At 39.0% G+C, this 25957-nt stretch overlaps 1 protein-coding gene across 2 annotated transcripts in view; it reads left to right on the forward strand.

Annotated features, from left to right (window-relative positions):
- The window catches only part of EDIL3 (EGF like repeats and discoidin domains 3), a 261821-nt gene that overhangs the window by 185316 nt on the left and 50548 nt on the right, over positions 1-25957 (forward strand). For both annotated transcript variants that reach the window (XM_030469925.1, XM_030469926.1), the window contains 3 exons: positions 12445-12600; positions 13655-13799; positions 20002-20186. In XM_030469925.1, coding sequence (XP_030325785.1) covers positions 12445-12600; positions 13655-13799; positions 20002-20186 — 486 coding nt within the window. The remainder of the gene's footprint in view (positions 1-12444; positions 12601-13654; positions 13800-20001; positions 20187-25957) is intronic.

A 25957-nucleotide genomic window follows, 5' to 3' on the forward strand; every position in this document is an offset into this window, starting at 1 on the left:
GTTTCCAGCTCTGTTTCATGTATTTTATTCTTTTTGGGGGTCAATTCCTGAATGTCGAATGTGATTTCAAAATGGAAAATCTAGAAGCCTTATTTATAATCTATGAAAAGAGCATTCTAATTCTAGCATTTGATCTCTAACTGGCTTTTCTGAAACTACATGCTTAAGTTCAGATGAAACTCCATATTTTGAGATAGGGCAGTTTGATGCTGCTCTCAATCGATTCTCCCCTCAGCCTGTAATTCATACTTGGGATTGCTCTGACCCACTAAGTACAATTAGAGCCACAAAAGTATAGTTCTTACAAAGCTTGTTCCCACAGCAGAAATCAGTGATTAATTAGACACCAATATATTAGGCATCCCATGAAAGGAATGGACATGTCGAGTGTCTTAGAGGATGTGCACAGAGTCGGCATGCCACATGGGTGATGGCAACATTAATCCAGAGAAAACAGAGCATGAGGGTCTTCCTTAAGCATTCATTAAAAATTTATCTGAGGACTAAATACATTATCAATGTGTTCTTAGATACGATGTTTGCATCAAGATAGTTTAAATCCAGCTGATTCGTGCAGCACAGTGATGAGGATACTTATTTGAGAGAATCTAAGTTCTAGTTTCTACTCCAGAAGGCATGTTGGTTCTTTATTTAGTGATTACTGAGAATGCTGTTGGGTTTTTTTTCTTTTTGTTCCTTTTTTTTTTTTTATACCTAAATATATTGGAATAATGTTTCTGGTGGGTAGAATGTATGTTCTTATTTGTGGCTTAATTTTTTTTTACACAAGTGTCTCCCACACCAGCTGTGGTTTCAATCCCACCTCTGGCATTTCGGCCTCGCATTTTGGGGCTTTGCAGTCCCTTATACTGCTGTGGTTAATTGTGTATCTGTGAATGTCACAAACCTAATCATAATCACTACGAAACACAAAAAATGCTCTTACAATGAAGACTTTCTAAGTTCCATCATTCTTACCCTCAAGCAGGAATCAATAAAGTGTTGGGTATTGTTGGGTTTTTTTCTCCAAAAAAGAAAAAAGGCAAGGAAAAAGATCAGCAGATTCTACATCCTAACTTCCAAAGAGCAAGTATACACCAGGTGATAACTATTTGCTAATAAAATGATAAAACCCAAAATACACAGAGGTCTTGCAGTACATTCATTCAGACATCTGTTAGTAAGAGCTCTAAGCAAACTACCATCTGTCAAACCATTCATTTTGTCAAAGTTCATTTCCTCATTCATGAGTACTGTTATATCAGCTTCCAAAAATACCTGTCATCATAGATTAAATGTTTACTATTACTTAATATTGCTCTCAGCGTAGTATAATGTGGCCAAGTGAACCTTATGAAATGCAATCTCAGAGTCATCATGTAAGGTGACTGTAAGGAAGACTTAACTTGCTAAAGTTAAATGCTAAAAAAACTATTAAAGGTTTGCTTTTTTTTTTTTTTTCCTTCAATACTCCAAAATTTTACTTAATGTCATAGGAGGATTTACCTGGGGGATATTGATGACTGGCAGTATATTTTTATTGGCAGTTTTACTTGGTAGGGGAGAAGAGAAACTAATAATGAAAGTGCAGTTGAATTCTCTCAAACTTTCCCACGCAGGATCTTTGAACTGCAGGAATTAGAAGAGATCTTCAACTAGTCAAAAACTGCCATAAGTTCGTTGACTTCAGTGAACTCTAGCAATGTCAGCTAGCTGCAGAGCTCTCTCAGCATCTGTGCATTTAGTTTACAGGATAAATACATAATTTATGCACTGAAAATGGACAAGAAAACAAAAGGACTGGGAGCCTATTTATTCCCTGTGAGGGTGATGAGGTCGTGGCACAGGTTGCTCAGAGAAGCTGTGGGTGCCCCATCCCTGGCAGTGTTCAAGGCCAGGCTGGACGGGGCTTGGAGCAATGTGGTCTAGTGGAAGGTGTCCCTGCCCATGGCAGGGGGTTGGAACTGGATGAGCTTTAAGGTCCCTTCCAATACAAACAGTCTGTCATTCTATGATAAATGATAGTATGCTGAGGTGTGATAGTCAAACAAGCTGTATTTTATGTTGCAAACACTCACTTTCAAAATCAGTAAAGCAAAAAAGCCTCACAGTTACTCTTCTTTTAGGCTTGACTTCTAGAAAAAAGCTGTTTCAAGTTACTTCATTACATCCAAATACATTAAGTGGGTTTTTTTCGTGTGGTACAGAGGCATGTATATACCTTTACCTCTGCTGATGGCCCCAGAGCAGTACATGTATGATGAGTTTGTATGTGTGTAGGTAGGTCAGAGAAATGCAGAGCAATCTGCAGGGTGAAAATAGAGTACATCTATCTATAGCTGTGGAGAAGCAAGCACGTGGTCCCTGGCTGCGCCTCTGTATTTCTCTGTGATTTTATAGTTGGTGGGAAAAGTTACTGTTTTATACATGTTGAAAGTATGGGAAGTCACCAGTACCATGATACTGCAGCAGAAAACAAAGGCTAAAGTAAATTCATAGTCCTTGACCTCCTCTGGAAATGATGATGTGTGCTTGTCATCTCAGAAGCCTGCTAATTTCAGTAGAACATCAATTCTGTGGATTGAAAAACAGGAGTGTATTTTACCTTGCACTCTTATAACCTTCTCATCCTATGAGTGGTTAAAATAGAGACATTGTTCAAGTCTTGAATCTTTCAATGAGAATTTTCAGATTTTGAGGGTTTTTCTTTGTCTATTGCAAAACCAAGCAATATTTAACATTTTAAACCTAATTTATTGCCTGTCATTTTTCTGTAGGAGGAAAAGGTATTTTGAATAAAAGTGCAAACATAGTTAAAATGAGTGGAAAGTCTCACTGAAGGGTGACTTTTTGTGTTTATCAACTATGCCTATTGAGTCTTAATTTCAAGAGATAATGAGAAATATATTGATTGTCAAGATTGGAGGCAGCCTGGGCTGCAGTGATCATGCATTTGTGGAGTTTGCAGTCTTGATGGAGGTGAGACAAGCAAAGAGTACAGTCAGGACCCTGAATTTTAGGAAAGCCAACTTCCAACTCTTTCAGGAGTTAGTAAGACACCCTGGGAACCTGCCCTTATGGACAAGGGAGCAGAACAGAGCTGGCAGATCTATAAGGACACTTTTCACAGAGCACAAGAGCTTTCAATCCCCAGGTATAACAAATCGAGACCTGCTGGTCAAACTAAAGGATAAGAAGGAAATGCACAGGCAGTGGAAGCAGGGTCAGGTATATCCTGGGAAGAGTATAGGGACACTGCCCAGTTGTGCAGAGATGAGGTCAGGAAGGCCAAGGCAGAGCTGGAGCTGAACTTGGCAAGGGATGCAAAGAGTAACAAGAAGGGCTTCTACAGGTATATTAACCAGAAGAGGAAGGCCAAAGTAAGTGTGCCCCTCCCCCCACCCCAGATGAGCAAGACTAGTAAAACTGGTAATAACAGAGAAGGAAAAGACTGAGGTACTCAACAACTTTTTTGCCTCGGTCTTCACTCGCAGGCTCTCTCCCCACACCTCTCAAGTGGGTGAACCGCAAGGTGGGAACTGCAGGAGCAAAGTCCCTCTTGCTATAAGTGAAGACCATTTCAGGAACTTGAACATACATAAGCCTATGGGACCTTATGAGATCTATCCCAGAGTCCTAAGGGAGTTGGCTGATTCCATCACCAATAACAGCTGGCATGAGTTAGTAATTTAGTGCGTATAAGATAAAGTTCTTACCCAACAGGTGTTCCTATGGGGGAGAAGACAGGTTCAGCCTGCTGACTGATTTCAGAAGTTACGATGGAGCCTTCCCGGCTTTCCCTTTCCTAATTTCATGTATTTATACAATTTGATTCAGATTGGCAACTGCTTGTAACCCTCCCACCATGTGTGGAGTGGTCAGTTTATTTGCATAAGATTACATCATTGTCATTGGAAGGACACAGTGTGGTCATCCTGACCTTGTAGGAGCCACTTGGATCTGTCCAGGCTTTTCGGTAGTAACACAGGTTTCAACTTTTTAACTCTATGCCTGTGGAGCTTAAGCGACTCTAGTCATACACACTTTGTTACTGATGGGTGGAAAATCCTCTCGCTTAGCTTTTGCAAATATAAATCTAGTTTCAGTTGTTTGGCAGCTGCTGTGCAGTTTATCAGTACATGGTGCCTTCAAGTTCCCACTCCTGCAAGGCAGTACAACGGAGCCTGGCCGTGGGGCCCTCACTCTGCTCCACCCTCCAGCCAGTTTCTCTTAGCTTGTGCCAAGGTCGCAGGGTTGCCTGGAGAACTATCACTGGGTAGATTCCATGTGTGCTAACCGCATCCCAGCTGGGAGTAGCAGCTGCATTTTACCCTAAGGTTTTCTCAGTGTTATAATATAACCTTGGGGTTTGGAGGGAAGTGGTCTCTAATTTCCTGTATTTTCCTACCAATATTCAGGTAATTTCTTAAGGTTCAAGAGAGATTAATCATTTGAGCCAACTTTTTGTTTTCTGTAATAGCAACTGAGAGTGAATAAACCGTTTGAGTAGCACAGTCTTTTCAGCAGTCACAAAGACCCTGTGTGCTTACTAAGCTACCTCTTTACTTCACTTGTGTCCATCTAAAACCTTGGCCTCTCTCCCTGGACAACCAGTCTCATAGCAACTAACAGATGATTCTCAAAGACAACGGTATGTGGGAAGGATTGCTTTCAAGTACTCCTATTTTCCTGTTTTGTCTTTCCTCCACAAAGTTTGTAACAATGTGGATGCAGTCTAACAGTTGCCCTAAGTATGAGCAGCATTACCAGATCAGTCAGAAGTCCTAGTCACAGCTGGAACTTCAGTGTGCCTTGGGTCTTTTATAACCTGACAGCTAAAAAGACTCTGCACTAACTAGTCAATGTATTTGCAGATGCATGGTAAAAGCAACAGAATGGTATGGTCAGCATAAAGCCATCTATGTGTGCCAGGCTTACTGGAAAAGAAAGTTTTAAGTATGTATATGATGACTAGGACTGTCTTGACCAAGGAAGCAAGGAAGTAAAGATGTGTATTTTATGATGAGTGTTATGAAAATTGAAATACTGCTTTGTGAGTTACTGACTGTGATAGCATGAGAAGTAGTTACTCACCAGGAGTCTGCAAACACAGATCTACTGTGTCACTTGTTCCTCATGTACTCCTTGCAAAAGATCCAGACCTTGTTTAATAGTGGGATATGCAGCATCTCCCAATGCTGATGTAGCCAGGATTACATAGGAAAGGAAGTCTGCCCATTGCAGAGCCCATGTCAACCATGTATTGTAGAACCACTCTTCAGGTAGAGTCTACCTCTTCCTTTACAGCAGTAATCACTACAATTTCTGTAGATAAGCTGCATAAAAAGACAGAGTAGTGAACTGTGGTTAAGGAGTACTGTCAGCATGGGATAACTTCTTCATCTGGGCAACAGACTTGTAATTTTCTAGCACATCCCCTTCCTCCTTGACATTTCTTGGTCTGAGAAGATACATAGGACTTAGACAAAGCCCTCTGAAGTCAGAATGGGAGTTCTTCCAAGTTGTCCTTGTTGTGCTTGTGAGCAGGTCATATTTATCATCACAGTTTTTACCAGAGTGCTTTAACAACAAGTGGAAAGAGTACAATAGGAAGTATCTTTGATATTTGCAATGGGCACACTAAGAGTTTTCCTTGAGTATATTTTCATGATTATTTTAATATTGTACCTTTTGAATTTACTTCTTTTCCCTAAAGAAGAGGATTTTCATGTAGGATTAAGAGAAAAGGGCATGTTTGGTTTTGTGGCCTGAGTCTAACATTCTATTCTCTAGCCTATGCAAGCTATTGATCATAGCTATTTTATATGTGGAAATACATACAGATATTTTCTCTGACATTTTTCTTTACACATTCTTTGATACTTTAAGAAATATTCTAGACATTTTGGTGAAGTTCTTTCTGGGAAACATTAGCATGCCTAAGGAAGAGTATTCACAAGTTCAAAGTATATGAAGGAATTCATAATAGCAATAAACAATAATAAATAAACAACTGCAGTGTCCCTGGGCTAACCTTAAATTGCAGGTAGATAATGCCCATTTAATCAATTCTTTGTAAATTAGTTGAAATTTTACAGGGCTACAAACCTCTGAACAATGTGAGATTGATTAAGGGCCTCTTCGTGAGATGACAGTCTAAACATGCCAGTATTTGAATAATTCATATCATCCAGTTAATGTTAATCATAGAAACTACCTCTGGGACTAAAATAATGACTTAATAATAAGAAGAAACAGACTAAGCAAGTTTTTAGTTTGTCTAATTATGTAAACTCTCTGAGGCATACATTGAAAGTTCTCAACAAAAGCCAAACAAAGGGAGTGCTATTCTTGTACCATTCATAACATACGCTCCTCCATATTAGCATTACATGGACCAAACAGTACACACATTTGTGTTTTCCATACAAGTAGGGTTTAACCTATATTCTGATCTGTTCAGAGAAAGGCAAATTAAATTAGTGGCCCAGTTTGTGTCTCTGATTCAGCATGCCCAACTTGAAGCATATAAATAGTCTTTTTGAAGATACAAAGGTGATGAGTGGCTTTCAGGTGGTTGGCTGGGGCTAAGGTGTAATTACAGGCAAGACCTGGGAGGTATTTGTTGTTACCATGAGGTATGATAGACTGGCAAGGCACTCTGGAAACAACAGTATTGGGAGAATGAGTTTGCAGAGGATTTAATAGCAAAGCTGTGGAAAGACTTTGCTGATCTGCATCCATATAAATGAAAAAGAAAAAAAAGGGCTTGGAATCAGAAATAACTGAGTATTTAATTAGTTTCTATGCAAGGTACAATGCCACAATCTCATCAGGAATAATTATTTTTAAAGTGACCTGTAGCAAATGACCATGTTCATTCTCCTAGACTATTACAATTATAAGATAAAACATACTGGCTTTTCTCCATGTAATAAACCCCCTTCCAGAATGGCAGCAACAGCTGGAATACTACCATGGATAAATCACTGCATTACCTGATCTGAATGCTAGTTAAAACACATAGTGCTGCTACTATCCTGACTGCATTAATGCCCTCAAGTAAATCTGGAAAAGCTTTGCTGATAGTGCTGATGACGAAAGTAACAAAAAGCCACTGACAGGCTAGATATATGAGCACCTCGCAACAGGGAAGATAATAGTAACTGACCTGCTCCGACCTTCCTACACCTCATCAATGCTGAATCATGCGCTGCTCTTGATGTGATATCAGGGTGAAACAGCAGTGTTCAGTCGTGTTCGGGGCCTCCAATGCTTGAAGACAGAAAAGGAAACATGGGAGGGAGTTTTCAGGTTCTCTAGATTTCCCAGTATTGAGGAAACCGTGCCAAGTTACTCTTTTCTTGAGTTTATTACAACATTTCCATTGGCAAGTGTCCCTGTTTTTCATCATAAAATGTTTCTCTGGGTGCATTCTATCTAGATTTATTAGAACTATGACTTAAAAAAAACGGATAAAAAACTTAAATTTCAATCCTTCAAAACCTGATAAAATCAGCCGGGAAGGGTTGCTGTAATAAATCTTTGAATGTCAGTATAACCTTGATCCCTTATTCAACCCTATTTTTATATGAGTAATAGTGAGTATTAGTAAAAATATATATACTTTGTGCTAGAAAATATGGGGAATAATTTCTAGCAATGCTATTGTATCTCATAACTGAAACAGGTAAACACCATAGTTCTCCATAAACTACATTTCTGTTTATGAATGAAGGCTCATGTAAAACTACATTTACGGTCTCCAGGACGCAGTGTTTCATGAAGGCTTTAATCTGAACACTTCCTGGAAGCTTGCTCTTCAGGTATATTTCAGAGAAATCTGTTACGTATGAAATGTTAGTGGTGTTATTGCTAATAGTGCAATAACAAATGATGGGAATATGGTTATGTGTTCTGGCCAGGAGCATCATATATGGTATCTTCCTAAAGTCACTCCATCTTCTGATCAGTCTTTTCCTCTCCTGAATGCAATAATGTAGATGAGACAGGTGCATCCGATTCTTTTATCTGTTTTGTCAAGTACATAGGTTCTGCATACTGAATAAACTAGTATTTGATTACAAATTGAAGAGGAATACGAACTTCTTCCACAGGTGCTGTCCCTAATGTCTGCTGTTCTGTTACTTTGACATATTCTGATTGTGCATTTAGTCTTTTTCTGAAGTTCTAGCATCTGCTAAGCATGCTGGTAAGTTATTTTTGTTTTGTGGAACCCTTTGGACTGCTTATGGAAAACAAGCTTGAAGCAGTTCGCTCCAGCGTTAATGGTCCTACATGTACTCACACCTAAAAGTGAAGCTGCACAAACATCATGCATATGGTGCTGGACTGGTTCTGAATTGTCTTTGAAAATGATACACTCTACAATCTATGGGAACTCATAAAATTACCTTGTTCATATTGCCATTTGCTCTTGGGAAAATACTCAGTTTTCTTCCCTTTTTTTTTTTTTTCCCTTCCTTTCTGGTATGCATTTTTTCAATTTCCAGTAAAATCTTGATTGGTTACATCTTTATCAGTGTAGACAACAGAATGATTTAGCATCATAAAACAGATCTGTCTGAGTCACTGAAGTCAAAAACATTAGTACACCAGTGCAAATTGTTCAATAGATAATAACGCCTTCAGAATCAGTGCTGAAAGCAGGAAACATAGCATGCTGGTTACTTCTTCCCCTCCTGTTGAAAGAGGACATGACCTTGCTTGTGATAATAAAAGTGGTCTAATCATGGAGTCATGATGATTGTGGTGGTTGAAAGGAACAAGGTTAAAAAAAATTTCAAGGACTGCTGGTAACTTTTTAAACTGACAGGGTTGATTTTATTCCCTAGTTCTTGGGCATACATCACACTAGAGGAAGTATGCCTCAAGTGATTGACTTTTTATGGGGTTTTGGCTATATGAGATAGTATAGAAGGCATCAAGTGACTGGTGGTACATGAATTCAGACTTCAAGAGTGTATACAGCACTGGCTCTGAGGTATTGTACCTCATCCCTTGGCACTGTCTGTTAACTCGAGTTGACTGTCATGCCTGTGTTCTAGCTGCGCTGTTCACACTATCATAGCATCATAGAAGCACAGACTGGTTTGGGTTGGAAGGGACCTTAAGCTCAACCAGTTCCAATACTGGAACTGGTACCAAGTTACTTCAAGCCCCGTCCAACCTGGCCTGTCAGCATGGTGACTTTGCATCATCCACTGTGTATTTTATAGACATAATCTATTTCTTGTAGAAATCACATTTCAAAGAATTGACGTCAGACTACTGGCTTTCCTTTACATGCAGTTTTACATGAGTGCTCCAGCATACATAATTTATTCTCACCCCAAAAAACTTCCTCATTGAAATGCACAACCTGTTTGAGGCAAATTGCATTACTGGTAGGTGTTATATGGCACCTTACCTAAATTTCATAAAATGTTGTGTGCCATGAGGATGTGCAACAAAGGCATCTTCAGATCTGCCTGTGAACATCACAGCCAAATCCCTGATGTATGTTGGGTGAATTAAGTCCTATGGAAGTTGCTGGATGCAGGAGCCCTCTCTGAGCTGGAGGCTGAATGTAGCTCTGTGAACAGGGACTAAACATCAATTCTGAATCTGTTACTCTCAAAATAATCTTAAATTTAAGTAGGGCAGGTAGAACTGATTGGTCCATTATTACCTTTTTTTTTTTTTTCTGTAATTTCCTCAAATTTATATGCAAGTGTCTCTTCTTCTTACAAGTTCTTTATCATGCATTAGTACTTAAATTACTGAGGTAAATCGCTCAAAATACTGTTGATCTTCTATTATCCTCGATTTTCCCCAGTTACTCTAGGTAATGATAAGGGGTCCTTTATAACTGAATACATTTTCACTTTCATTTAAAAGGTCCGTTAAACTCCTGTTCTTATCGTGGTGACTTTCACCTCTTTGTTTGTTTTAAAACGTAGTCACCGATATAATTAGAATTTATTCTGAACATTATGTCCTATGCCTGACTCTACAAAGAAGAGCTTCCATAGCTGTTTTTCTTTACAATTGCCACAGAAAAAATACTTTTGAAAGTGCTTTTAGTGTTAAAAGAACTAGTTCACATTTCACATGGGGAACTTTGCTTCCTACTGAAGTACATTACGAAAGAAAGGTTTCAGCACCTGCTTCTTTGTAGTCATTGCACAGTTGTAATATTTTGAGATTTGATAAGCTCTGACTTGAAGAATTTAAAACACATAAAAGAACTCAAACACAAAGTGTCAATTATTTCCATTGGCACTGAAAGGAGCTACTGCAGGCGTAGTGTTAGCCATACAGGGATTTTGTATGTAAGCAAGCTGCAGGGATTTGAAAAGTGCGGGTTTTTTCCCCTTTCATTAGGATTTGCCTGCAAACATTGACAGAGTATGTAGACTTAATTGTGAAACACAGTGTCCTCTTTGTGTGTTACAACAAACTCAGTACTGCTTAAATCCAAAGCTCAGTTTGTGACTGAGAATATGGATACTGATCAAGAAAACCTCTAAAAGGAAAGATTCTGTCTGTTAAAACAGAGAAGTAAATAAAATTATACAGATATCTAGATAAGCCTACGTAAGCAGGGTGATACATAGCAGGAAAAAGGCAGGCTTTTTACCTCCCAAAACTCAAAGAACACTTGTTAAACAGTATGTGTATTAAAAATTTTACTCTCTTTGAGAGATTACTTTTAGGTGGGTCTTTTGTCATTCTTTTACATCTTGAAGTGCAGTGGTTGATTTGTTGTGCATCAGAGATGGAGGCCGGGACATGGGAAGGACCCAGTGTGGGTATATAATATCCAGTGCTTAAAGCCATATTAACTCTGGCCCAAAAAACCTTGCTAAGATTATTATCTGGAAAAAAGAAAAATTGGGAATGAAACTGGAAGAATATTAGGTGCATACGTAACTGGATCCAAGGAAATTTATCTGGTGTTGCATTATATCTTCCTTTTCCCAAACAGTGATATGTGACGATACAGCTAGTCTGTATGTGCAAAAGGCAAGTAATCAGTGGCTGGTTTCTGTTTGACTATGCTTTCTAATTTGTTTCAGAGGTGGTGTTCACCTTATTATTAACCATTTTGTAAGTATAGGAAAAATTGTTTTACTTGCCTGTTCATGAATATTCTTAAATTCTTTTTAGAGAGTGGAACCTGCATAAGAGACTTCTAGAAACCTTTATGTCTAACTGCTTATTATTAATTATGTTAACTACATCATTAAATGTAGTTAGGGGGTGATAGTAGTCTCTGGAGCTGTTATCTTACAAATATAATGTGCCTTTTTTTTTTTCTCTGGGATGGGGGAAAAGAAGGTTTCCCAAGACTGTGAAAAGGCCTGAATCTCTTCTAATATATACCTGTGTAAATTCCTGGTGTGAGTCCATTTTCCCCATTGCAATTGCAAATTTTTCTGAGTTTTCTTGGAATATTTGAGAAAGATCCTGTAAAAAAATCTGAGTTTTTATAGGCAGCTTCTCCTCTCTTAATGGGTCTGAAACTCTAAAATACACATTGTTATGTTAAAGGTGTATGACTGTTTGTTAATTTCTTATAGGGAGAACTGTGGTAAAACCATGCTGAAATTTCTTTTGCCTCAAAAGGAAAAATATTATAAGCCCAAATATTGCAGATAAGTAGCAGAGAAATAGCTAGACTTCCTCAAAAGAACAGTAAAATTCTTTCTTAGACTTTCCATGTGTACACAGTAAGATATTGAAACACTGAAGTTTGATCATCTTGCATCCTTAATAGAGGCTAGATTACATTACCAAGTGAGAGGAAATCTTGAGACTACACTGTAAAGAATAATGCGATTTAAGTATTTGGACAGCAGAGACCTGATACGTCTCTTACTCTCCATATTCCTGTACTGGGGCAGCTATCCCAAATAGTGTGGATTGCAGTGGGTCAGCACCACTAACTGGGGAGCAGAGATATTTGAAGGAGGCGAGTGCTAATGATGTATTTTAATGCATTATTTACATTGTCATCGCACTGTTTCATTTTATTTTTAGGAAGGAAATATATAGCAGTAATCCTATATACCAGTAATATGCTATATCCCAGTAGCACACCAGTAATATCCTATATATCAGTAATATATGTATGTATGTGTGTGTGTGTGTGTGTGTGTGTGTGTACACATACACATGAAGACATAAGCATAGTACAGGCTTTCAGTTCAGGGGGGTTTCATTTATTTATGTACATAATACATTTATTTATGTACATGAATAGGTACATGAAATGAATGAAAGATGAAAAGAATTAATGCAAGTGAAAAGATAGATAATAATTTAAGTGCTACAGCTACATGTTTCCCTTTCGGTTCAATAAATAAAATAATCAAAGGAATCAAGAATCAGAATTGTGTCCCTCAAGTGGTTAGTGATAACATTGTACTGTTATTTCAGATAAACCTGCAGAAGAAGATGCGAGTCACTGGAGTCATAACTCAAGGTGCCAAGAGGATTGGAAGTCCAGAATATGTAAAATCTTACAAAATTGCATACAGTAACGATGGGAAGTCGTGGGCAATGTACAAAGTAAAAGGCACAAATGAAGATATGGTAAGATTAAGGCATTTTTATGTGAAAATGTCCTGTGGTTTGGTTGCCTTCAGAAGTATGAGGTATCTCTAGTCGATGAGCATAATTGCCTGATACTGTGATATAGGTTGCCTTGCTATTATTTTTCTCTGAAAAAAAAACCCATCAATAAATTTGCACATTCTGTCTGCTAAGAATTTCGTATGCTTTATTTGATGGTTGTAATAAATACGATGTCACAAGGCTAGAACAATCCTGCATATTACACTTAACTGATTTTCATTTTAATTAGTTTCCCAGTACTTACTTATTCCTCCATTTCAATTTATTTTTATTACACTGGAATATTAGTGTTAACCCTTAGAAGCACAGGACTCATTCATCAATGCTAATCTCTGTACAACACAAACAGTATCATTCAGAGGGAAGCATGTGCTTACAGTTCGTAGTTGTTTTTTTATGGAGTTGTGCATACAAAGCAGCAAAAATCCCTTTACTGTGTAACTTAGGATAGGCACTTTGCAGCATTAAACATAGTTTCTCTATTAGGAAATTAAAATGCTGTATGAAAAGGTATTTAATGAGAGAAGAAGACAAAGTAAAGGCATATCTGTTAGTGAGGAGTGAACAGAAGAATGCTTACAGATTTCATTCAGCTCCTCATGCAATCAGTGGAAAGGTTGCAGTGTGCTTCAGTGGGAGTTGGGTCAGGTTCTTGAAGCAGAGGGAAAAAGATAAATATCAATCAGCACAAATAATTGCAGGCTAAATTGAATTGGGATTATTTAATACACTAATTAGAAAAGAAGACATAATTTAGTTGCATTAGTAGCTTCAGTTTCTCGGGGTGATAAGATAGAGGTCCCGTTTCAGAGCACGTGGCAAACGCGTGCCGATGCAAACCAATGTCAGCATGTTTTGCTTAGGCACTTGCATGTTGGGCACTAGAAATGATAAAGCTGCTTCTGTTTGGGAAAAGGCTTGCAGGGGAATCTGCAGAAGAACAACGCGGGTATTTCCGAGATACGGAAATGAACTGAACCTCCATCTTTATGAATATATTGTTTTATCGTAGGTGTTCCGTGGCAATGTGGACAACAACACCCCATATGCCAACTCCTTCACCCCTCCTATCAAGTCACAGTACATACGGCTGTATCCTCAGGTGTGCAGAAGGCACTGCACATTGAGAATGGAACTTCTGGGCTGTGAGCTGTCAGGTGGGTGTTCTGCAACCGCTGTGCCTCAGAAGTCGGCCACCAACAGCGCTGAGGTCTAAACCATGTGCATTTTATTCACAGAATCATAGAATCACAGAATTGTTTGTGTTGGAAGGAACCTTAAACATCATCTAATTCCAAACCCCTGCCGTATAGAGACCCACTGAGAGAGCTGGGCTTGTTCAGCCTGGAGAAGAGAAGGCACTGGGAGACCGTAGAGCAGCTCCAGTGCCTAAAGGGGCTACAAAAAAGCTGGAGAGGGGTTTTGGGCAAGGGCCAAGGGGGGGACAGGGACAGGGTAGGGACAGGACAAGGGGGAATGGCTTTAACCTGACCGAGGGGAGACTGAGATGAGCTCTTAGGCAGCAGTTCTTCCCTGTGAGGGTAGTGAGGCCCTGGCACAGGGTGCCCAGAGAAGCTGTGGCTGACCAATCCCTGGCAGTGTTCAAGGCCAGGCTGGATGGGGTTTGGAGCAACCTAGTATTCCTGGTGAAATGAAGTTGGCAGGACTGAATTTATCCAGTTACTTATCTTTTCTTATGTGAATTAATCAAGCAGCAACACTTAGCTAAATGATGTGACAGTAGTTGTGTGCAGCAGGGCATTAACAGCAGTAAGGTAATGTAGCAGCAACCTAATAACACTTAGTAAATCTTTCTGCATGCATTGACTTCCAATTTTCCAGCAACCTGGAAGAGATCATTTATAGCAATTTTAATAAGTATCAACAGCTATCGTAGAATCATGGAATCAACTGGGTTGGAAAAGACCTTTAAGATCATGAAGTCCAGCCATTACCTCAGCACTGCCAAGGCCACCACTGAACCTTGTCACTAAGGGCCTCATCTACATGGCGTGTGAGCACTTCCAGGGACGGTGATTCCACCACTGCCCCGGGCAGCCTGTTCCAGTGCCTGAGCACCCTTATGGGGAAGAAGTTGTTCCTAACATCCAGTCTAAACCTCCCCTGGTGCAGCTTGAGGCCTTTTCCTCTTGTGCTATCCCTTGTTCCTTGGGAGAAGAGACCAGCCACCTTCTGGCTCCATCCTCCTTTCAGTTGTAGAGAGCAGTCAGGACCTGTAAGGTTCCATACTAAGCGGACTAAGAGACAAAGATTCTCTAATTCGCAGTTACACTCAGCACAGTCTAAACTAAGCACGGGAAACAGTTTCTGAGAGCCAGAGCTGTGTGTGCAGTGCTGCACAGCAAGGGCACAGCAGAAGAAGGCATCAAAGCTGATGTGAGTAACTCCTCCTGGCTGTAGGGTGAGCACACCGACATGCTGTGTGACATCCTTAAAGGGACAAGGGTTCTTCCGCTGCCCTTGAGGACCACTCAAAGTGCAGTAAGGTATTTTTTGCTATGCTGCTTTAGCCAAGATTTCAGTTTAGATTTGCTTTGTGGATTTCTAGCAGAAGCATCTCATGGCAAAAAGTAAATGAACAAGTGGAGCCAATATAAACCCTCTTAAGGTTTGTAGTAGCAGAAGTTATAGCTCATGAATGTAAAGCCTGACCTCTAGCCACTCTCTGCAAGAACCATGTTCCCTTACAAATTCAGCAGATCACGTAAATTTTTTATCTTTTTCAAGAGATCAACCCTTTACCAGTGGGAGTGTGCCACTGAATTCATTTAAGAATGATTTTTATGTGGCTGCCTGCTTACTGTACAAACAATAGTCATCCAGTTCACGAATGATATATCAAAGCAACTGGAGTTAAATAATTTTGAGTCCTCTAGTGGCATCAAAACCAGATTCAGAAATGAAAAGTTAATGCATTAATCTCACTGTAGCCCTTTTCCAATATAGATAGGTTTGAGAGTAAATGGAAAACTCTGTCTAGCTGCTTTAGTCTATTAGTTTTTTGGGTTTTTTTATGTCTTCCATTTCTGGAACTACAATTTAGAATAAGTCCTTGCCAGAATGACCAGGAATTGTTTTGCTCAAAGAACTGTGAAAGCTACTGAAGTGAATTCATTTCAGTGGTCTCCTAACAGTTTCAAGGTCATGATTTCTTAGAACTGCAGGCAGCCAAGGCTCAGCAGAACAATTTCATAAGAGTATAATTATACATCACAGACTAATTCACTGTAATTCCAGATCTGTCGTAGGCAGAAAAACACACCGAGAGGCCTGACATTTCTGAAAAGTCCTGGTGCTAGGAAAAAAAGTCAGTATTGAAGGGAGGGAGACTGTCTCACAGCACCAGATGATTAAAAAACTAATTCTTTCTTAGGACAAACTTCAGTAAGATGTTCAATATAGTCTGCTCTAGGCTTGTAAATAGCTTTACTTACCAGGACCTGTGGTCAGATATTACCAAAAACTGGGATCAATGTTTGTGAAGTTTGACATTGATAAGTTAGGCATTAATTTTCATGGACTTTTGTTCCTGCCTTATTTGTGTTTTGCATATCTGTGTTGTAAACTCCCTTCCCTTCATAAAATATTGATGTGGGGGAAGAAACAGATCACAGCTACTGTTCATTAGAATGCCTTTATTCATTATGCTGTTATTACTAGTAGCATCAAGCTGTTGTATTTAAAGACAGATAACTGTTCGCACAACACAGTTACTTACTCTGCAATTCACTCACACACTCAAACATCTGCACAGAGCAGGCTCTGGCTTTTTGCATGCAAGTCTATGCCATACATTGTTGATTCTTGTGTATGTTGGTGGCTGTGCACCAATTCAGCAAATCCTTGGTGTTCTGAGTTTATCAGGTCTTGCAGAGGAGTGCTGGTCTCCAGAGCTTAACCATCTTGTGAAGCTCAGCATCTTCTGAGCATTTAATTTTCCTCTTTTTGGCATGTAACTATTTCTCAATCCTAACAGTACCTTTAGGTACCATTCTCACAAACTCACACACAAAGGGATTTAGTAACATCTGCATTTAATACTACATTCCCCTTGCCTTGTTCCTTCTCAGCACTATCTAATCTGGAAAGGAATCCTATGTTCATTAATAGAAAGAAAATTTTTTAAATCCCTTGATTTTCAGAGAAGAAAAATATCACAGTATTAACTGAAGCAAAATCACATTTGCCCTCAAGTTGTTTACCTATGCTGCTTTTGCCAATACTGCATGAATCCTGGCCCCAGACAAGATGCATGTACACCTTTGCATGCAGATCTGTTTATGGTTTTGGATATTTAACATTTCTATTGGGGGTTTGAGTTTTCTTGAAAGGAAAGGCAGATGAAGGGCATGGGACAGGATGCAGACTAAAGAATAAAATATTGTGCTCTCAGAAGAGACAACAGAATAACCTTCACGTTGATTCTTTCATGCTAATCCACTCTCATGCTCATTGTTTCACTGTTCTTGTTTCATTGAGCTAGACCAAATAAGAAGTAACGGCAAAACCTATACCTAGATAGGTTTAAACATGCAGAGTTGCCAGATACCATTTATCAGAGATGGTGCTATCAAAGTATCTCAAATATTTTGTCCTAAGATGCTCCACTGAGCATAGCTGTATGTCCACATCAGTTCTCACTAGCTTTAACAGGTTGTAAAAATAGAAAGGGAGATTGAATCCTTTTGCAGGGACATTACAAAGCAAATTTAAAGAAGATACAGGGCAGTGAAGAGGAGATGTCCTGGGGAGTCAGAAGCATTATTATAAATACACTTCTGTGAGGGATGACTAGCTACAGACACAAAGTTTTGCACTAGTTTGATGTTTCTATCCTTTGCTGTGTAGGTTACAGCTCGCCTATCAAAGTAAGTAGTCATTACCTTATGTCATTGCAGCAGGGTGCCGTAGGAGCTGGGAAGCAGCTGGGTCTGCTGTTGCTCTCTGAGACACACCATTAACACATTGCTCTGCCACCATTTTCCTTTCTTCTGGTTCTCATTGTTCTTCTCACTTTGTCCTGTTACCTTTAACAACTGTCTTCCTTCTCTTTTTGGGGCAGTGGAGAAGGAAGGGGAGTGTAAAATCCCATTAATGCATGCACACATGCACAGACACACAGGCAGAGACATCTGTTGTTTCATAAATCAATAATACTACTCAGAAAAGATAGAATTATTTTTGATGGATTGGACCAGCACTGAACAACAGTTTTGACAACCCATGTTTTTGTGTCAGAAATACAGAACAGATTCGTCAGATGAAACATTCCTGCTGACGGCCTTTGTGATCCTGGAGTGCTACTTCAGAATTGAATCATAAGCAAAGTCCATCTCTAAAGCAACAGATGAGTCTCCCTCATTTGTAGTATCAAGTGCTCCCTCGTACTCTCAGGAAAATTGTTTTGTTGTTGAACTAGGTAGTTCTTTCTACAGATACGGCTGGGCAATTTTCATTTGTGCACTGAGAATCAGTTCTGAGACATTAATTTTTCAAAAATTAACTTTAGTTTTTGTTTATTTTTCAATTTAATGTGAAACACATCAGTATTTAAAATTTTAAATGAAGTATTTACTACATTAAAGAGCATATTATTATCTGTCTCTAGTAATAGACATGCTCCTGCTGTTGGACTCCCCACAAAGAGCCTGGTCGCACCTTCCTGATTTGAATACATTATAATTCCACTTAATTCTGTGCATTAAACCTACAGAAAGAAACAGAAAGTAGAATCTGACCAAAAGGGTTTTGCTAATAATAGCAAAGAAAGTAAAAAAATCACGTCTTTAAATCTGGGTAAACATACTGTGGAGGAAATGAACTTTTAAGAAAAGGGGAGCCATCTTCGATATCTAGCTCAAATAAAGTGAAAAACAATGTAAAAACTTCTAAGGTGTTTTAAGTGGTCACACAATGCTCTGAGTCTATCAAGAGACACCAGCAGAGTAGGTCATGGTCACAGCAGGAAAGCCTTCACGACTTAGCTGTGTGCTTTAAGAAACACAGCAGGTTACTCAGCAAATGACTATCTGATAGGAACCAGCTCTGCACCGTAGCATGTGTCAGGTGGAAAGCCTCTGTCTTCCCAATGATACATAAAATTAAGGTTTTGTGCATTCACAGTGATGATGCACTCTCCGCAAAACCAGTATGTTAGGTCCTGGGCACACCTTACTCAAGTAGTTAGAATATGTCAGAATATTACTGGCAATTTAACTGAGTTATGTCAGCTACTAAACCAAGTAGGATGCCTGAATTTGTGAAGCGAATACTTTGGGGCAACTCACATATGCAGGTTTTTGACAGCTGGGGTAGGAAGGAAATGAGAAAACAGCTTCTTTTTACATTCCCATCTCCATCTTTCACCTTTTTCTCAATCATCAAAGATTACTCCAGCCAGCTCTACATCCACCTTTCCTGACCTCTTAGCAGCACTTTGGCTCTCAGCCACTCGGCTTGCCTTTTGTTTTCCTATCTGTTTTAATCTTAAAACCATGCAGCTCATCTGCCTTCCTTGGCTTCCAGCACTGTTGTTATAGTCCTGCTATCAAAGGGTGTCTCTCCTGTTGTCAGCTTGCTTCTTCCCTCTTCTGGGTCTAAAACCCTTCTGTTTTCCCAGCGTACAATAGCAAAACAGAGGAACATAGGGCCACTTATTATTTTCCTCTGACCCCCATGGACACCCAACCTGCTACAATCAAAATAACTCAAACATGGAACATCTATGCGGTTTAAGCGAATAAGCCATTAGCTCTATTTCTTCTAAGCAATTACCTCCTATTATTCTCCATCCTTCACAGTTGGCTTTCTGTAGTCTTCCACTCCCTCAGTGGGTGCTGAGGCTTTCTAAATTTTTGGCTACATGTCAAGCAAGTCAAAAGTGTAGAAGAGCTTAGTGCTTGTTAACACTGTACATCAGCAGTGGCTTTAAGAAAAGTTAATGTTTCCTCAGTAGGCAAACAGATGGTTGATGTGACATGGCATAAAAGCATGAAAAAGTAAAACTGAGTAGTGGAAATGATAGCAAGCTGCTGGACAGGAAAATAAAACAAAGGTAAGAAGAGCGAAAAGTCATCTTTTCTGTTTGTTTGCCTTCATACATTTATGCCAGGATGAAATATGTTGAATTCTCTATCTTGTTTTTGATTCTTCCAAGGTAGTGTTGAAATAAAGTGCTTTGAATTGGCTATTTTTCATTTGGTTTTTTGCAAGTTCCTTCAACAACAGTCTTGATTAAAGCCTTTTCAAGAATTGCTAGTTTAATTTTCCATAACCGAAAACCTAAACCACTTACAGAGATAAGTAGGTAGTGTCACAAATCTTATTTTGCTGTTCCAGGTTGCTCTGAACCTCTGGGGATGAAATCAGGACATATACAGGACTTCCAAATTAGCGCGTCCAGTGTTTTCCGTACACTCAACATGGACATGTTTGCTTGGGAGCCCAGGAAAGCACGGCTGGACAAGCAAGGCAAAGTTAATGCCTGGACCTCTGGCCACAATGACCAGTCACAGTGGTTGCAGGTAAAGTTTCACATACTTGCCCAAATGTTTACCTTCTTTGCATTTCAGATATGGGGATGGTTGACTGGTTTTAGGATTATATTCATATTCTTCAGTTTCTGAGTGTAACCATCCTAACTCTACCACACATAGAACATAAAGCTATAAAAGCTCACACAGGTCTTCATGTCTTTGGTACCTCAGTTGCAGAAAACTCTGCTCAGGGAAACCTTCACCTCCACTCACCAAACCTTATGAGATGGCCAGCAGCCATGAATTTTCCTTTGTTAATGAACACGAATAGTAGTTGCAGACATGTTTCACTGACTTTTTCTTTTTTGTTGATGGTTTTTATTTTTTACCCCTTCTGTCCTTCCAGAGAGCCCTGGAAAAGCATATTTACTTCTGCTTGGTGCATATTAGCAAATCTGGCTCATAGAAATTGTCTTTGTCTAGCTGAGACTGATCAAAATTACCTTCCAACACCTCTCTGAAGCTAGCAAGATTGATTCAGCATATGAATTCATTAAAAAGCTGTGCAGAGGGGTGGTTTTCAGCCTGGGAGTGATTTAGACAAGTCACTAGTACACTAATGTGAACGATTGCAATAAATCATCAGTATCGAAGCCTATGTGACCAGCTGCTAACACATTCACAGTTTTTGAACTGTTGAAAATAGAAGTGTTTTGAGCCAGCTGCCAGTTTGTGGAGCAATTCTCAGTGGGAAGCCTCAATAGCACTAGGTGTGGCTACTAACCCCCTGTAATCTTTTCACAGATAAATTACGACGTATTAGCTTTCTACCTACAGTTGCTAAGCGATTTAGCAATACCATTACTGTCTTTTCTCCAAGTTTAAAGATGTACAGAATGGAAGAGGCAGTTGTCTTGTCTATTTAACTTTTGAATAACTGAAGATCCTGGGATTTGCTGAATGTTTTTAAAGCACCTTGTTGAAAGAGCAGTTAATAAGAAGAGGAGAAAAATCTTAGTGCTGCATTTTATGGTGGAGAAGCAGATGGAAATGTTTCTCCACATAGAAGAGAGGCAGTTGTATAATGTTTAGTTTAAGGTGAGGCATCCCTGCCTATGGCAGAGGAGGCGAAACCAGATGATCTTAAGGTCCTTTCCAACCTTAACCATTCTGTGATTCTATGATTTAGCCCCATCAGTGATACCAAGAAACCAAGGGTGTGCAGATACTCCACAGAAATGTTCTATTCGGGTGTTATTCCTCCTGTGGGTGACAGTCGACTTTCACTTAGCTACAGAAGGCAAGGGGCTGAAGACTTAATTCTTATATTCTAAAATTTTTCATTCTGTTCCAAGTCTTGCTATGTTTGAACCCACCTGAACCTGCAAATTTAATCTATCCACTTGCGCAGTCTCTGCAAGTCCTTGAAGTAGTAGGTGTACTTGTTTGTATCTGGTCAAAGAAAGCTGTGAAGAAAAATTTATCTTTTAGTTCATTTGTCATATGGCTATGATATAAGTTCAGTAACTTCACAGGAATATGACCAGTTTACCCTTTCCTGAATGTCATTATACTTAATGATATTTCTCCAGAGGACTATCATAACATTTCTTGTTTGAAATAAAAAAACAGGAGGCATTAAAAACACTAGTGTTTTCAGTGCTTAGGTTCGCCCTTAACTTCTACTATAGGTTGATTACTCTGAATTCAGTCTCTGAGTAGAGATGGGCTCACATGCTTCAAGTCTAGGTAACAATTCTGTAAGAAAGATATGCTTGTCATTTAAATTTGTTCATTCATTGTTGTTCTTGTTGCTGTTATTTCTCTGGTTTTTTCCTTAAAATGCAGATTATTGCATTGTAACCTTTTAACATACTGACTGCAATGTTATCGTCATGCTGCTTTCATAGAGTTTAGTCAAAACATTTGTAATAAAAAGCATGTGAAAGCAAACGTATCTGCCTTTCGCTTTCAGCAGTTGCACATCACAAGGAATTATCTCAATAGCAATTCTATGGTATCCCAAAATAGCTTCAAGTAAGGCATAGGTTTCTGGATTTTGCTAAAGTAGCTGGCCTACCAATACAATGTTTCACAGTGTTAGTTTTCCATGCCTTTGAATTTTTAGTTCACATGCCTTATTTGGCTTATCTTTTAAAATTTTCACTGGGGAGCCAATACTGGGTGGAAGCCTACTGAATGCTTTTAAAATTTGTTGTTGGAATGTGTGGTATGTGGATGACTTCAACAGGTCGGTTCTGTCTTACGGTTATTTTGGGGGATCCTCGCCCAAATGCCATTGTTATCAACTGTTCCGTTGCTTAAAAGCTTGTGTGCTGACATGCATTTCAGAGTGCCTGCTGTGGTAATGGTTGCTGAGAAGTGATGTTTGCATCTGATTCGTAGAACTCATTAAAAACTCGTCAACAAAGTTTTAAGTCGACAAGCAGGTATTCTTTATTGCGGCGCCGGAGAACACGGGGGATAGCTCCTCCTAGTATGTTCTGTCCGAGCATCAATCAAACCGTGATTATATTGTCGTTAGTCATACATATTCATTATATTGTATACATATTCATGAAGTTGTTTATACATGACATCACATTCCTAGAACATTCTTCCCGCATGCGCACTTTGTTATGGTAGTGGTCTTTGAGATCTTTAGTGGTCATTTCTTCATCATCCTCCTCTTCATCACCTTATCTTTTCCTTGAATTCTTGTTCTGGTAGTCTTTGAGGTCTGCGCAGTAGATAAGTACTTATGCCAGTTTAATTAGTTCGGTAACACTGCTGACATAAGTGAGTGATTTCTTCTCGTCCTTCTACTTATCAGTTAACTTAGCTACAGCACATCCTGAACATCTGCTAGTTTCAGACACTCTTTATCTACATCCCTTATTTTGTTCACAATAAATTTTATACGAAGGTCATAAGGTTCTAAAACTATGTCAGCTACAACCATTTATCTTATACAAGGATCCTTATTATGTTCTTTTGGTTGGGCTTTTTAGGTTTGGAAAGTTTTGTTGTTACGTACAAAGCCACCAAGCTTAATATTACTTAAAACTGAATTTTTTTTTATTTACTATTTTGGAATTCCTCGTCTCAGCATCATGCATAAATGCTTCTTGCTACTTTTGGGCAGTTCACAGCACTTTTGGATGAACCCTAGAGATGAATTCTCCGTCGTGAGCTGGGGTTGTTTTATTTGGTTTTCTCTCAAAAAGGAAAATTCTGAATATTCAGTGTATTTTAAAATGCAGCCATTAACAAGTATACTCTTTGTTTTAAAGAGTTCTGGATTGCTACATCCATAATTTAGCTGCAGAGGCAGGAATATGAAGTATTATGTAGCATTTTTAGGGTTCAAGAAGTATACTCACCTTATTGGTGTTGCAGTTGTTGAAAATCTGTTGTGATCTAGACTTTACTCTCTTATGAACTCCAGTTTCCCCCCACAGCACTACTTCTTTACACCAAATGCCATCATTAGAAATGGAAGAAAATATTTTTTGTGATGTGGAAGAGAAGTTAATGAGATTAACTTTTCTAGCCCAGTTATAATCTGGGTCTGAATTCCCCCACATGCTCGCTCAAGGGCACTTTTGCCGTTCCTTTAGTCTTGATGCTGCAGAAGCCATGTCACTTACCTGGCCTAATTTATAGTACAGGAGGTTCCATTATCTTAGTTAACCTGTTTGGTTAGTGTCTCTGTACTCATCGCATCTGTGCAGCTTGGTGATACAGAACAACACAGCTGTTCAGGTTTGGTATCAAATCTAAGGCAAGTAATCAGTTCCACAACTCTGTCTACTCCTGAATACTTTCTTTAGGGATTCCCTTTTTTCTGAAGACACTTCTGTGAAATGATTTGGATAAAATTACAGATTAGGGGGAGGTGGGAAGGGAAATTAAAAAAAAAAGAAAGTAATGCTTTGCTTCACATAATTACGTATAAACTTCACATAAATTAGGCGAGGTATAGCATTTCCAGTTAATTACTGAGAAAACGAAGAAAAGCCTAAGATTCACTTCCCTTCAAGGCAGTCCCTTTCTATCATTACTGTTACTTGCTGGTGAGCATCATTTGCTACCTTGAACCAGTTCACAGGTTTCCCCAGGGATCTTGCTGAACTATTGTGACCAGGCTGCTTTGCCAGTTTGTGAGTGTTTCTGCTCTTCCTGGGCACAATCCAGGACTGTAATTCCAGCCAGTTACCCCCTCCCTGTTTCTTCAGTTATTTGGCATTAAAGGAAGTGTTAAGGAACGGCTCAGTGACTGCTCTTGTAAATAGATTATCACCATTCTATATTGCATTTCGCTAGCTAAGGCTATCATTCAAAAGAATTCACATTTTCCTCAAAATACAATCTCACTCTACTACTAATCTTCTGCAGTTCGAATTACGAAATGTGGACAGCAGCTTAAACTCCCTTTTCTCTCTTTGCTTTTAGTTAAGTTTTGGTGTTTTAAAATATTTCCCTATTACTGCTAGATCAACAGATGGTGTATCCATCATTGTATTGATTTCCCACTCTCTCTCACTGCCAAATAAAGACAGCAACACCATCTACATTAATGCCTTTCCACATTTGTCTTTTGCCTGGTGCTTCAGCAAGTATTTTCTCTGATGCTTTTTCCCCAGTCTACCGTCTTCTGCAAAATTACTTGGAGCTAAAGAATCTCATTTCATTTTGGAGTTTCCAAATAGCTGGAACTTTCTTCTTCCTCCTCAATCATCTTTTTAGCATAAATTGTTTTGCGATAAAGTTAGAATAAGTCCTAACTTTACAAGTGTACATGGGTATTGGTAGTATTTGATCTTAAAACTGGTGGTAAGCTGGGTTTTTTGAAGGCCTGTCTCTCTAAAGAGCACAGCTGGATGGAAAATATGCCCATCTTGGAAGCCTACTGAGGTTCCTTTTATATCTCCATATTGTTTTCAAGTCAAGAGCAAAAGCTGCTGCAGTAGCTTTTATGTTTCTGCTTTCACTTGAAACTTTAAAACCATTTATGCTCTGCAAAAATTACTTCCATCTGGTTGCTTAGTTTGTATTTTGCTGCAAAGCTAGTGGAAGGTTCTGCAGCTTGATGTGCGTGAAGGGTAAACCTGATACAGTTTATCCATAGTTATTTTATATACCTGCCACTGAGCTCAGTTGAGTTGTCATCTTTCCCTTAAATAGTAGAGTGGAGCAACAAGCAATGTCTTTTTCTAATGTTTTTCAGTAACACTCTTAGAAAAGAATTGTCTCAGTATTGCAGTTATTCTTTCAGTTTAATACATGACCATCTTTTTCACATCAAAAAGTCTCTTGTTTGAAAACAAAAGCAAAATTGTGTTCCAAATAATTATTCACTTTTTGTTGTATATATGCAAAAACATCTTTATTTTAAAAGTCTCATGACATCACAGGATCTACTTGTATTCATTTTCTAGCAATTATTTACAGTGTGTAAGTTTCTAAGTGATCAAAGAGTTGTTATTTAAAGGCTGACCCTGACCCAGCTTCTATTCAGTTTTTCTTACAGAGTACAGAAAGTAGACTGTTCTGCATTTCTCCAGTATTTACAAAACTTGACAGTGGTGCATGTTATGCTGTGTAGCACCAACATAAGTGATCTGAAATTGTCTAAATACTAAGATAAATAAGGATTAAGAGAAGACAGAGGGTAACCATGCGTAACGCTGTCAGCTCCAGCAGCCTCATGCAAAGCATAGCTAACATGAGCCTGGAGAGACAACCCAGACCCTTTTTTGCATTCACTAAGTTATTGGCTGTATAACCCGACGTAAATGGACTAAACTACAGAAATT

This window comes from Strigops habroptila, chromosome Z (assembly GCF_004027225.2).
Source record: "Strigops habroptila isolate Jane chromosome Z, bStrHab1.2.pri, whole genome shotgun sequence".
NCBI lineage: Eukaryota > Metazoa > Chordata > Aves > Psittaciformes > Psittacidae > Strigops > Strigops habroptila.